Source organism: Marmota marmota, unplaced genomic scaffold (assembly GCF_001458135.2).
Source record: "Marmota marmota marmota unplaced genomic scaffold, marMar, whole genome shotgun sequence".
NCBI classification, from domain to species: Eukaryota; Metazoa; Chordata; class Mammalia; order Rodentia; family Sciuridae; genus Marmota; species Marmota marmota.
In genome coordinates this window covers 15,773,039-15,786,546 of record NW_026000164.1, presented here as the reverse complement: position 1 = coordinate 15,786,546, position 13,508 = coordinate 15,773,039, and the positions used below count along the sequence as shown (strand labels likewise).

Sequence of the window (13,508 nt, the reverse complement as noted above, 5' to 3'; positions counted from 1 at the left end):
AATCTAGGGTTTACTCTGCCATATTTTGTTGTTAAATATGAAATATGTTTTTCCAAAATTAAGTGAACTTGAACATCAAAAGTGCCAAGTTTCCTATGAACTATGAAATTTGATGGAGTTTCTAAACATTGTAAGGCATTCGCTTCCAACTCTGGTCACAGTTCTGGTATCACATGACTGATTGTCTCCTGCCAGTGGAGACCAACACCCTTGGATTGGGCAGTGACCAGCATGTTCCAAGAGTGAGTGAACGTTGTACAGTTTGGGTTTTAGAGATTTTTTCCTTTAAAAAAAAATTAACTATAACTGCCTTTTATTCACTGTAGAGAAGAAGGACAAGAAACCCTTTTTTCTTGGAAATCTTATCAAAGAAGGTAGATAGTCTATATGTTAGTCGGGGTAATGCTGCTGCTATGACAATGAGCCCCCACATTTTAGAAGTTTAATACAATACATAAGTCCAGTTTGGGTATTTCTGTCCAGCAGGCAGAACTGGTCACCATCTTCCTTCCTTTTATGACTCTGTCAATCCCTAGGGATTTGGAGTCTTCTGACCCAGCCAACAGTCAGAGATAGAAAGGACAGAGAATGGACCTTGCTTCTTTCTTAATTGCTTTAGTTTGGACATATCACTTTTGCTCATATTTCATTGGCAACTATGGGACACATGGGCCTGCCTAGGCACAAGAGGAGAGAGTAAGAAATCCAAACCTTGACTGGCAATCACCCAAAGCACTTTTAGCATGGTGAGTAGACTCCACTGACCTGAGCAAAGAATTACACATGCTGTCAGTTGAAAATCAGGCAGGTGTGTATGTACTGAAGTGGTGACATCCAGGGGCATACGACACGGTACTACTTAACTCCGCTCTAATCCTGGGGGACACTGGCTATATGAATGCAGCTCACAGATTAATCACAGCAAGTTGCCTTTGGTGTTGTTCTCTCTGTTGTACAGTGTCCCTGACGAGGAGTCCAAGCCAACCACCACCAACACTCAGGTGGAGGGCGATGATGAGGCTGCCCTCCTGGAGCGTCTGGCCCGGAGAGAAGAGAGACGCCAGAAACGCCTTCAGGAAGCCCTGGAGCGGCAGAAGGAGTTCGACCCAACCATAGCAGATGCCAGCCTGTCCCTCCCCAGCGGAAGAATGCAAAATGACACAGCTGAAAACGAGACTGCGGACAAGGAAGGAAAAAGAGAAAGTCGCCAAGAGAGATACGAGATAGAGGAGACGGAAATAGTCACCAAGTCCTACCAGAAGAATGACTGGAGGGATGCCGAGGACAAGAAGAAAGACGAAAAGGAAAAGGAGGAGGAGGAGGAGGAAGAGAAGCCAAAGCAAGGGAGCGGTGGAGAAAATCAGGTAGAGGCGCGGGTGGAAGAGAGCACGGCAGAAACCCAGGAGGAGACGGTGGTAACGGCCCTGAAAAACGGGGACCTGGATGCAGAAGAGTCTAAAGTGGAGGAGAGGGAAGGAGGCTCAGAGGAGGCTTCTCATAATGAAAAGATGGAAGAGGAAGAAAGGCAAAGAGCCGAGGCAGAGAGGCTGAGGGTGGAAGCAGAAGAAAGAGAAAGAATTAAAGCCGAGCAAGAAAGACAGATAGCGGAGGAGCAAGCAAGAATAGCAGCAGAAGAAAGAGAGAGGAGGGAGGCGGAGGAGAGGGAGAGGGTAAAGGAGGAGGAGAGAAGGGCGGCCGAGGAGAGAAGGGCGGCCGAGGAGAGGCAGAGGGCCCAGGCAGAGGAGGAGGCGAAGGCTAGGATAGAAGAGCAAAAGCGAAAAAAGCAGCTAGAGGAGAAGAGGAATGAAATGCAAGAGACAAAGATGAGAGGGGAGAAAGCAGAAGAGAAAAGAGAAGGGAAGAGGGTCAATGAAAAGAAAGTGCCCGAAGATAAACCTCAGACAGCTGTCCTAAAGAAACAGGTACAGTGAGCATTTTGCACCCGGTGTGTGATGCCTGTGACTTACGAGAAATGTAATGCACATCAAATTTGGGACTGAGGCCACACGCACACACAGCCCCACGTGCTCAATCAGTTGGCAAGCTAGTCATTTTTTTTTTCAGGTCATAGCAATGCACAAGCATGAAGCAAATGATTGCAAGCTAAATGTGCAGTCCTTGGGACAGTCAGAGAGAAATCAATTGCTCTGTGCTTGGTTGTTATGAATACCGAAAAAAAAAAAATGAAGGAACCCAAGGATGATGAATGTGGTGGTGCTGTGTTGACTGCTGTTTCAGCACCTGCATCTGAACTCATTCCTTTTGAATCTTTCCTGTATTCGTAGGTCTACATGAGGCAAGAGACCCAAAACTCCTCGTCTCACATGTAGTTTCGATATTAAATGATTATAAACTTAAGGGTGGGGAATTCACATGAAGCATTATGGTCAGACATTTCATCCTAAGAAGGCAAACATAAAGCCTAAGGGAGCCATTTGGAACCTTTTGTGGGAAAAAAAAATACACCTCAAAACTCTGATTTGCCATCATGTAGACCTGAGCTTACTGTGAGCTTGCAGAAAGCAAGGTAGTATCAGTAACTGGTGGGAAATTAAGAGCACACATTTTGCTCCTTTGACCTTCTAGGTGACACGAATTCATGTGAACCTGAGGAAGGATGGGAATAATGGAGGTGGGAAGAATGTTTGTAAACTGCAAAAACTTTTTGCTTTCTGCAAGGCTGCATTCAAATACTGTCCCTAAGCACCACCACTGTTCCCCAAACCACAGGGAAAAAAGAGATGCTTGCATGTGCACCTTTCCAGAGCGACCTCTCTGTCACCAACTCCGCACTGCCTGCAGTTGTCTTTTCACTCCTGCTTCTCTACAAGGGGCTCATGCACATGGCTATAATTGAGAAGATCATAAACCAAGCGCACCCAGCCACACACACAAGGTTTGTAAACACACACGAGGAGAGCACCATGTCACGCTAGATTCCAGTGAGCACAATTAGAAGGCACACAAGAGAAATTGAGTGGGAAGAAAGTATCCCACATTGCTATATAGAATCACTGACACCAAGGGGTGTAAGTACCCACTAAGACAGCCAAGGAAACTGTCCCACAGCACCTGCTGAGTGATGTGTGCACCCTCTCACCCTTGCAAGCTAGAAAGGGGCTTCTTTTACACGAGTGACCTTAACCATTCTTGAAAATGAAAAGGAAGAAGAAAAGGGAACAAAAGGGCAAGCTCAAAGGCAAAAGTCCCAAGAAGACAAGCCTACCTTCAAAAAAGGAGAGGTAAATATTATTGAGAAATGATCTGCTCATAATGCAACAGAGAGCAGTGTTCCAGGGTCTCTCAGTTCCCATGATGCTCAGGATTCTAACCTCTAACCTGGTGTTTTTCAAGCCACAGCTCGTGATCCATGAGATCAGCTTAGAACATCTCAAAATTAGTTAATCAGCATTTTAAAAAACGAAAAGGATAGAAGGTATCAGAAGGCATCATGGGTAGTAAGTATTGCATTGTTTTAGAAATTGTCTTTCTTACTGTGGGTCATAGCCAAAAAGGCTTGGAAAACACTGCCTCAATCAGTCTTTCCTGCTTTCTACCCTTCTAAGTGCTAATTTTTCCCCCTTGATCCATTCTACTTGCATTTCAATCATGAGATATTCCCAACTCGCCTTGATTAATGCTTTGACTTTTCCAAGGGAAAACACCTCCCCACACACATCTCAGTAGAAAATTTGGTGAACTGAGGATGGTAATTTTGTTTTCAAAAGAAAAGTTTGGCAAAATGTTCTGCATTGCATTTCTGAGGCACACACCAGAGCAGGTGCTGGGTGTCGGTCGGAAGGTAGGTAAGTAACGAGCCTGAGGCAGACAGAATGTCACAGGGCCCATCAATCAGTGTGCCACCATGGAAAGCCTGACCTCATTTTAACCACTGAGCTTAGGTTAGACCCAAATAACCCTATAAACTGTGACTATAAGTAATAGTTAAAAATACTTGAATGGGGTAAAACTGAATCATTCAAGGCAGAAAGAACCGAATGGCTTTGTCCGTGAGACTGATAAAGTGATTTGTAGCCATTGAGTGCCAACCCAAGTGTTCTCTCACTCCTTTCTCTACCTGTTATGGAATCTGTTAAGAAAACTCAAACAGAAGGGAAATTCAAATTAAGAAAATAGATGACCAGAATAAATAAATAGGGGATGGGTTATTAAATACGTTTTGTAAGATTCATATAAAATGTAAGAGTCCTTAGTTGATATCACATATTATATTTACTTGAAGATCTACGTTCCCCTGTGTTTCTAACAGATGTTGTGATGGTTTGCAGGAGTGAACACTGAACATGAGCTCTGCCCATCTAAAGGAAGGAGAGACTGTAATTGCTAATAGGGAAACTGAATTTAGCTCTAAAAAGGCAGCTCAGAAAGCAGTTTAACATGAAGGGAAAAGATTTCTCATTTAGTGACAACACCTACAAATTCATCTACAAAAAACAAAACAAAACAAAACAAAAACCTCAGCAATAAACTCAAATAGAAATGTCCCACAGGGGATCTTCTGCAGAGCTGGAGTTTTGTGGTAAATACTTTTAACTCACAGAAGCAAGCGGGTCTGAGTCATTAACCTGTTAATTGACTCAACACAAAGGGGGAAGGGAGGCGCAGAAACCACCATTGGGATCCTATATGTAAAGTTTGAATTCAGTGCACCATGATGTGATTTGTTTTTAATGACCAAATCATTCTGGGCCTACATAGGATGTCCCTGAGCTAGAAAAGGCTCATCAGAGGTGAATAAAATCATCTTTTTCTGTCCTTCCTATAAGGTCCCAGTTCAGCAATGTCTGCAGTATCAGTAAGATACTCCAGGGAATAGTTTCAGGCCGCCTCTTTCCCAGTCTTCCCCACAGCACATTCCAGTGTCTTGAAGCTTTGGCTTCTTTTTTGTATAAAGTCAGATAAGCTCCTCAACCCAGCTTTTTAAAAACAACAACAACAACAACAATTGTACTCATGTTTTAACACTATAAAGAGAAACTGCTGGTTAAGTGACAGGTTTTTCCTTTCTAGCTCATTTTGTAGCTGTTTTACAGAGGCGACTTGAAATCATTTTACCTGATCCAGCCATTGAAATAATCTCTTCCTATTCCTTTTTTTTTTTTTTTGTGGTGCTGGGGATTGAATCCAGAGCCTTGTGCATGGGAGGCAAGCATCTACCAAATGAGCTATGTCCCCAGCCCCTATTCTTTTTAATTAAAAAAAAAATCACACAAAGACAAGCTGAACCCTTTGGTGACAGGCATCTAGGTGGCCTACACAGGATGGATCAGCCACAAGTAAACACAAACATCACAGGAGCGTTCCCAGCGAAGACATTTCCAGAAGTCACTCCAGTGCCCTACAAAACAAAGCAAACAACAAAAACCCCTGTCTGCCTCTGCTGCAGTTTAACTCTGCTTGTGGTGGCAGTGGGGTGCAGATGATGGACAACCCTACAACTTGATGTAGCTCTTTCTCTCCAATTACAAGGAGCTAATTCTTCACTAATGAGCTAGTTGTTTCTGGGCTCCAACCTAGAAACAAAGTTTCTAGCAGTAGCAGACATCCAAACATCCGGGCCCACACTTCCCAGTGTGCAGACAGATCCATCACCCAGGAATCTTGTTAAATGCAGAATCAATTTAGGGGCTCTGGGGTGGAGTCTAAGCTCCCTGGAGGGACCATGTTGTCTTTGGACCAAACTTGCAGTAACTAGGAGTCCAGAGGACATCCATAGGATAGAAAAGGTCTTGGTGCTTCTAAAACTAACAAAAACATATTAAACCTGAACTGAAAAATTCTAACTTGCCTTCAGCTCTTGGGGCTACTCTGATATCAAATCATTCAAAGCAATATGTTATAATCCTTTTCTGCTTGCTCCTTGGATCTTTTGAGTATCTCTCTGGCACAAGGGCATGCCACTCAAATTCCCCAACCCTGCACACCCGTGTTTTATCCCACTGGTTGGATATCTCAAAGATTCAGAGTTTTGTCCCCATGATCACATTTGGTCAGAGCCTTTCTTCCAAGTACACTAATGTTATCTGTGTACAAAGCACACTATCTCCTTCAGGACACTAGGTGACCCAGCAATCCCTTCAGCCCAGAGGTTTTTCATGGTAACATTCCAACCTAGAAAATCTAATTATCTTACCAAGGGGCTCAGAATCCCCTGGGCTAGTGCCACAACTGTCATAGAATCCAATTCACTGTATTCCTAAAAATAAGATTTACAGGATTTTTAGAGTTACTTTATTCATTTGGAAAATAATGTCCAAAATCAAATGATTATTATTACATTGAGAATGTTTCTTAAAAAGTTTTCGAAGGAGAATATAAGCATAACATAATCTTTGCCAATAAAGGCAGAGCTTGAAAAAATGGAGGAAGGCCTTTTTCTTGTCTTTGATGTCAATTGTTTTACAAATTTATTTTAAACACCTTTTTGGTCAGTAAATCTGATAAATATATTTTGAGAGAATGGAAATATTTCTCACTGAAAAATAGGAGAAATGAATTTAAAGAAATTTCTCCATAGTGCTCCACAAACCATGAGATTTGACTCACGGGGTATCCCTGAAGAGTACCCCTAAATTCTAAATCTGTTCCCCTAGATACTTTTGTTTGTTTATTTTTGGTACCAGGGATTGAACTCAGGGGCACTTGACCACTGAGTCACATCCCCAGCCCTATTTTGTATTTTATTTAGAGACAAGGTCTCATTGAGTTGCTTTGTGCCTCACTTTTGCTGAGGCTGGCTTTGAGCTTGGGATCCTTTTGCCTTAGCCTCTGGAGCCGCAGGGATTGTAGGCGTGTCCCCTAGATACTTCTTAACCAGGGTCTAAGCTTTAGTCCCTGCTCTCTGGGGCTCTAACAATGGTAGGCCAGGATGAGAAAATGTTCTGCCTACTCCTGCCTGTTCAGTGAACACTGATTTATTGTTTGGCAAGGACAGCCACCAAACAGCCATCATCAAGTAGTGTCCTTCTCCTGCTGTAGCCTCTCATGACCAATCAGGAGCCAAGAGGAAAAAGATAGGGTGAAAGATTAGGAAGATCTCATACAACCCTCTCTTTTCACATACCTGGGACCAGCATCCCAGAGCCTTGTTCAAGTAATACAATTAGGTTGTTAGCAGCACTGGGACCCAAATCAGGTCCCTTGAATTGCACAGAAATCTCCCGAGAGTGCTCAACGCCCCAGTTCCCCTCTTTGGCATTGCCAAGGGACATCCTATTACATCCCTCTTGGAGAAAGATTAAAGTCTTAGCTAATTAGGGCAATCTCATAGTGAATAGTCCACCCCTGGCAATTTAAGAAATCACACTCAAAGAAGATAATCCAACAAAGGTCTGTTGAAATTCAGAGCAGGAAAAAAAATGTACTCTGCTTTGCAAAACGAGTCTTTTAGGAGTAGATGTTCAGAGGGTGTTGAAGAATAGTTGGAAACAGGTGTGGGAGGCCAGGTGTGAACAGCAGAAGCACAAGTTCCCATGGTCTCCCCTTCCTCTGGAGGATTCGTTAAAGCGTTAGAGCTCTGCGACTCTTCACTTGTAAAAAACAATAATGAACTTCACCTGGCTTCACGCTTATATTTTAAGAATGAGTGAGGTAATGTAGCCTTAGTTTGAGTTCTTTTGCCCCCTACCTAATAAAAGCTATGTAAATTCAGTTTACTTTGAAATAATGTCTCCCACAACCATCACAAAATGAATTCCAGAGGACTAAATTTTTTTTAGCAACAGAAGTCAAGGTGAATCCTGGGATTATTCTCATTCCATCTCTAACTTTAGTGGTTTCCACAACTACAAACATGGTGTCATATGTCTCTTATGTCCTCACACTCAAGGTGAGTTCCTATGTGTTCCATCCTTGGTACCCAGTTACTCGTTAGAATAAATTACAAGGGTGGTGTTCTCCAGAATTGGCTTGGTAGATCTTCTCTTCTTTCCTCCTCATCTGTGTCCTTGTCAAAGATTCACTGTCCATCTCAGAAGAAACCTGGCCAAGCAACCTGACCATTCTTCCATCAAAACCACACCAACCTCCCAGTGGGAACCACAGACAACTACTCTTACGTGGAGTTCCCAGAACTTAATGGTTTCCAAACAGCATATCCCCACTGGTCTCCAAAATAAAAACCCCAGTGAGATCAGGGATGATATTTACTTCCTTATGGTCAAGGTCTTTGCCTACAGGCTAAAAGACCACAGCTCACTCTCCAAAAATGTCCTCTGACCTCAATTCTACCACACCATTCCCCAGGTGGTGGTTCTGCTTCTGAGTTTGCTGGCTTCCTAAAAATGTTGGCTCTTATTTGGTAATAACAACCAAAACCTAGTAAGATTCTCGTTGTTATGTTTCTTCCTAATATGTACTTTTTGTTAGATCAAAGATGAGAAGATTAAAAAAGACAAAGAGCCCAAAGAAGAAGTTAAGAGCTTCTTGGATCGAAAGAAGGGATTTACAGAAGTGAAGTCACAGAATGGAGAATTCATGACCCACAAACTTAAACATACTGAGAATACTTTCAGGTAAGAGGTAGTGACTAAGTTAACAATGACTGTGTTCACGTGTGGGGGAAAAAAAACCCAGTCTCCCTGTCCTGTGCCTCCAGACAGAAACGTGCTAAACAGGCAACATTCTTTGGTTGCAAAGTCATTGACCATTGTCTTAGAGATACACAGTCAGCAGGTCTGTCTCTCGAGTCACCAATGGGAGACCAGCAGTCATTGCTCAACCAGGCTTAGTCTGCTTTTCCTTTTTTTTTTTTTTTTTGCAAGGCAGATCATGCTTGGTAACCATGTTCCTGTTCACTGACCTAAAATGCTCACGTGACATCAGTCTGTTAAAAAATATTGTGACCGGGGTTAATATCATTGGTCCATTCTCTATGTGGTCTGGCTAACTTCATAAAAGACCCTTCTCAGTACCATTTTCATGAATTCATTTTTTAAGGGTTTAAATGTTACACAAAGCTCAGATTGTTTTATAGACAAATACTTGGGAAACTAAGTCACATTGTCAAATCCCTGAATGTTCATTTGCTTTGGGAATCTCTAAGAGGGCGAGGGCATGGAACTGCTGCTCCATTTCAAACAGTCTGGAAAAGTCCGGTATAGCTTCCCTCTCCTCACACATTGCCTCCCTATCAAATTGAAAATCCAGGCAACTGAATTATAGGACAGAACAGACCTGTATATGCAGGTGAACCCTCACTTCTTGGTACAGATAAACACAGATCCGTCCATCAGTTTTGTAGAAGAACTCAGGTGCAGAGATTCTCTGCTGCATCACACACACATTCCTCCAATCACTTGTGCCAAATCCCAACCTCTGTTATATCCCTGGCTGCCAGGCCAGATGTGCTGCAAAAGAGTTTGGGGTTTCTATGGTGTGGATTTCCATGTGGCTGGTCTTTGGCAGCAGCCTACCTGTAGACCTTGCTTTTCTGAGCACTTCAAATAAGAAAATCAACAAGGAGGTATTATATACAAGTTAGACTTGCTTCTTACATCAAAGTCTTTGTAACATTCAGAAGGGTTAGACTACTAGCAATGGACATTCCAGGCTCAGCTAAGAGGCTAAGGTGTGTAAACCTAAGTGCCCCCAGAACATTTTTTTTCTATTTAACAGTCTGAGTAGAAACCTCGTTACATTTATGAGCCTAGAATACTCAGGATAAAGGTATGCATAAGAGACCTAAAGACAACTAGGAGGAAAAAAGAAAGATAAACTTTATAGACACTACTTGGAACTTGGGAAGGGAGTCAATATGATAATTAAGTTATTGGAAATTCATAGAAAACCTGGTAAACTGAATCCAAAACTTGCTGCACTAGCTGTAGTTTAATGGTTTAAAGTGCTACTAGAGTGTCACACTCATGAAAAGCCATGACTATGACTTAATATCATTATATTTTTATTACTTGATTGTCAAATATGTTTTGTAAGTAAAAGTTTTTTCTTTGGACTTTTGTCTTTTTTCTCTTGACTTTTGTCAAGAGAAACAATGTTAAAAAAAAAAAAATCTGTGTCTAGAAAGAAGTTTGGTTAACCTTTAGCAAACTTGCCCAGGGGCTTCAGTCAAAGCCCAAATTAATAATTAGCATGCTTATTGTGTGGAGATCTAAAGAGCTGGATAATTCCAAGAGAAGAAAATTCACAAGAGATGGCAACAAGCGTTAAGAATGCTTGAATGTGACTCAGACCTTAGATTTTCCTTCTTTGGGCAGACAAAAAAAAAAAAAAATTAAGGGAACAGATTGTCCTCATGTTATTCTTGTTTGCTCATCTACCATCGTCCACAAACTTTCATGCCAGCTAGGAGGTGATGCTAACAGAAGCAGAGAAGCCTGGTTTTGCTCCACATTGTATAAAATGAGAAGCAAGGAAGGTAGTAAAAGCTTCATCTCTCCTCGCTTAAATGAAAACAAGCTGTGTTCCCAGTGGCCAAAGGCCTCATGTTCATGCTGAGTTAAACCTAAAGAAGCCAAAGATAGGAGAGAGGACGTTATGGAAGACGTTTCCATGCCGAGAGCCTACAGCACACATAGGTAGAGATGAAGTGGCCAAAGTCTTGCTCTTCTTTTGACCAGGGTTTGTTTTGGTTTTCTTTTTTTAAGGTGAGAATTAAAGGTTTTTTTCCTGATTATCAGTAGCATTTTTCCAGATATTTTTTACAGCACTCAAGATAGACACACATATGTACAGACACACATATGTCTACATGTGAATATAATTATAAAGATATGTTTTAAATGAGTCTTGCACCTTGCAAAACAATGTAGTATAGCTAGCTTCCTATACCAAAAAGTATGAACCTACATTCGTGGTGTTAGAGTTCACTGGATGAGGCATTATGATTTTACTTAATTAGTCCCCAATGATGGACCTTTTGATTGTCCAAAATGAAGACTGAGCGCCACCTAGTGGTACCCAGAGATGTTTCCATTAGGCACGTTGCCTAGTCCAGCCCCTGCACAGTAATATGGTTAGGAGAGAGTTTCTAAGCAAAGATGGAAAGACCTTAATGAACTGAGAGAGGCGTCGCAGGCCTGTGAATCTGTAAGACTCTGAAAGAGCAACTTTAAGTTTAAAAGACCCTCTAAACTTGTTTGAATTCAAAATAAAAGAGTTTATCTTTAACAGTCAAGAAACTAGAATAACATTTTTAAACTTTTTCACCTCGATCCATAGAAAAGAACAAATTTTGTAGCATGACCCACTACACACGTGAATATTTATAACTGAAACAAGTCTGTCAGGAAATGGTGCTTTTTTTCTCCATGCCATGTACTCTGATATTTTCTCTTCCATTTTTAAAATGCCAGTTACAAAATACTAAATTGATCTTTTGGTCTGCAGATAGGAAAACATTCTGAGGCCATGATAGAGTCAGAACTACCTCAGTGTTTAAAAACATGAGGTGCACAAAATAAGATCAGTATTGTATAATGTGTACCTTTAACCCATTTGTTTTTTATTTATCCTCTTGCTCCATAGCTAGAAATACTGTGCCACTCTTTTTATTCTTTTTTATTTGTTCTTTTTAGATACATATGACAGTAGTGTATATTTTGACATATTATACATACATTGAGAATAACTTATTCTAATTAGGATCCCATTCTTGTAGTTGTTCACGATGTGGAATTACACTGGCTGCGTATTCATATATGAACACAGGAAAGTTATGTCTGATTCATTCTACTGTCTTTCTTATTCCCATCCCCTCTCCCTTCCCTTCATTTGTGCCACCCTTTACACAGAATAAATGATATTAAATAGTGGTGATTCTTTCGTTCATAGACCAAGTTATCAGGGATGGGCTACCTAGGTATAGATCTTCTTAATATTTGTTAATTAGAGTTTAAATAGTAGACATGCAACATCCTTGTCTTTCAATTAAGAGTACCTGCAACAAGCCCCTTCAAGCTCACTGCTAAATTCTCCTAAATAAAGTCCCAACAGAATCCAATCTATGTGGATTCTGCTTTAGTGAAAACAGAGTGTTTCATGGAAGTTCTCCTGTGAGTACTAACATGTGCCAAAGTCAGCAATAGTCCAACTCGGTTACAGAGCAAATTTATATAAAGGAGCTCAGAGTCAGTAGTTGCCCATGATGTTGTTCCATCTTTTCCTGTGATCCTTGTAAAATATTAAGAATGCTAGTTCTGGGGCTGGGGTTGTGGCTCAGCGGCAGAGCATTTGCCTAGCATGTGTGACGCCCGGGGTTTGATTCTCAGCACCACATACAAATAGGTTAAAACAAAAATTCATCAACAACTAATAAAAATATTTTTTAAAAAAAAAGAATGCTAGTTCTGAATTAAACTTTCACACAGGATTCAGGATAGCATTCTATCTTTAGCCTTAACATGTTTCCAGTTCTGTCATGAAATTCCTGTGGGTCCTCCTTAGTTCCAAAGGAAATTCAAGTTTCAATTTCAGTCCCATCTTCTTCCTGTTTTATAAGCTGTGCTGTCTGATAAAGCATTGTTTGACTCAGGTATGGAAGGTGGGTAGGTTTGGACTAGAAATTCTAGAGACTCTGAGATAGGACACATCACTCACAGACTGTCCCCAAAGTGCCAAGTGAGAGGTAGAGGAGACGAACTTGTTCTATTTCAGCTGATTCATCATTTTATAACAGATCAAATTTAACCTCAGATATAATTATAGTATAGTGAAAAATAGAGTATAATTGGTAGAGAAACATTATAATTCAGTCATGGCTTAACAAATTTTAGCTACCAAACCTTTGGGTGGGTAAATCATTTTCTCCTTCATCTATGATGCACTTATTCATAGATTAGGGATAATAAACCTAACCTGCCAACTTTCCATTTATTGTGACTGTTAAATAAGATAATGAACAAGAAAAGGGTTTATAAATTTGTTATAAATGACATTTAAGAAACCACTCTAACCATTTCATATCAGAGCTAAATCCTGTTAAGGAATATTACAGTTGTATTGGGGTCAAAGAGGGTAGAAAATACACAAATTGAAGCCACGGGGAAATGTATGCCATTAAGAATTTTCTTGGAGCAGCTCTGTAAAAATAGACATGTATTATTATATTTAGCTCAATCAAGAGACAATGGGTCAATTCATCTGCCAGAAAGCCGCTTTAGCATGCTCCAGGCAGAGCTGTACATAGGTGGATGTATTTCCTTCAGTGCCAACCCTGAGTTCAACCATTTTTTCCTGTCTCTGGTTCCTGAACTCTTCTGTCCTCTCTCTTGATCTGTGATTCCAGGCAGATCCAAGGTTACCGGGAATTTATTTAAGCCACTCCTAAATTTCAAACTTATTCTAATAGTCATGGAGTACAGGCCTTCCTTTCTAGGAACAACTAGTATTTACAACAGTGGATAAATCAACATTTAAATAGTAAATAATCCCATGGGACCCAAAGAGTAACCCACTGAGGCAACAGAATCAATGTATTTCCCCATTTTTTTCATGCTATAGAATAGGTCATGTATTTTTTTTTTTTTTTT

The 13,508-nt window shown here is 40.9% G+C and overlaps 1 protein-coding gene across 1 annotated transcript in view; it reads left to right on the top strand.

The window, feature by feature from the left end:
• Cald1 (caldesmon 1) overlaps nucleotides 1–13,508 on the top strand; it is a 175,809-nt gene that overhangs the window by 140,386 nt on the left and 21,915 nt on the right. The window contains 3 exon segments of the mRNA XM_048786913.1: nucleotides 959–1,922; nucleotides 3,165–3,242; nucleotides 8,389–8,534. Coding sequence (XP_048642870.1) covers nucleotides 959–1,922; nucleotides 3,165–3,242; nucleotides 8,389–8,534 — 1,188 coding nt within the window.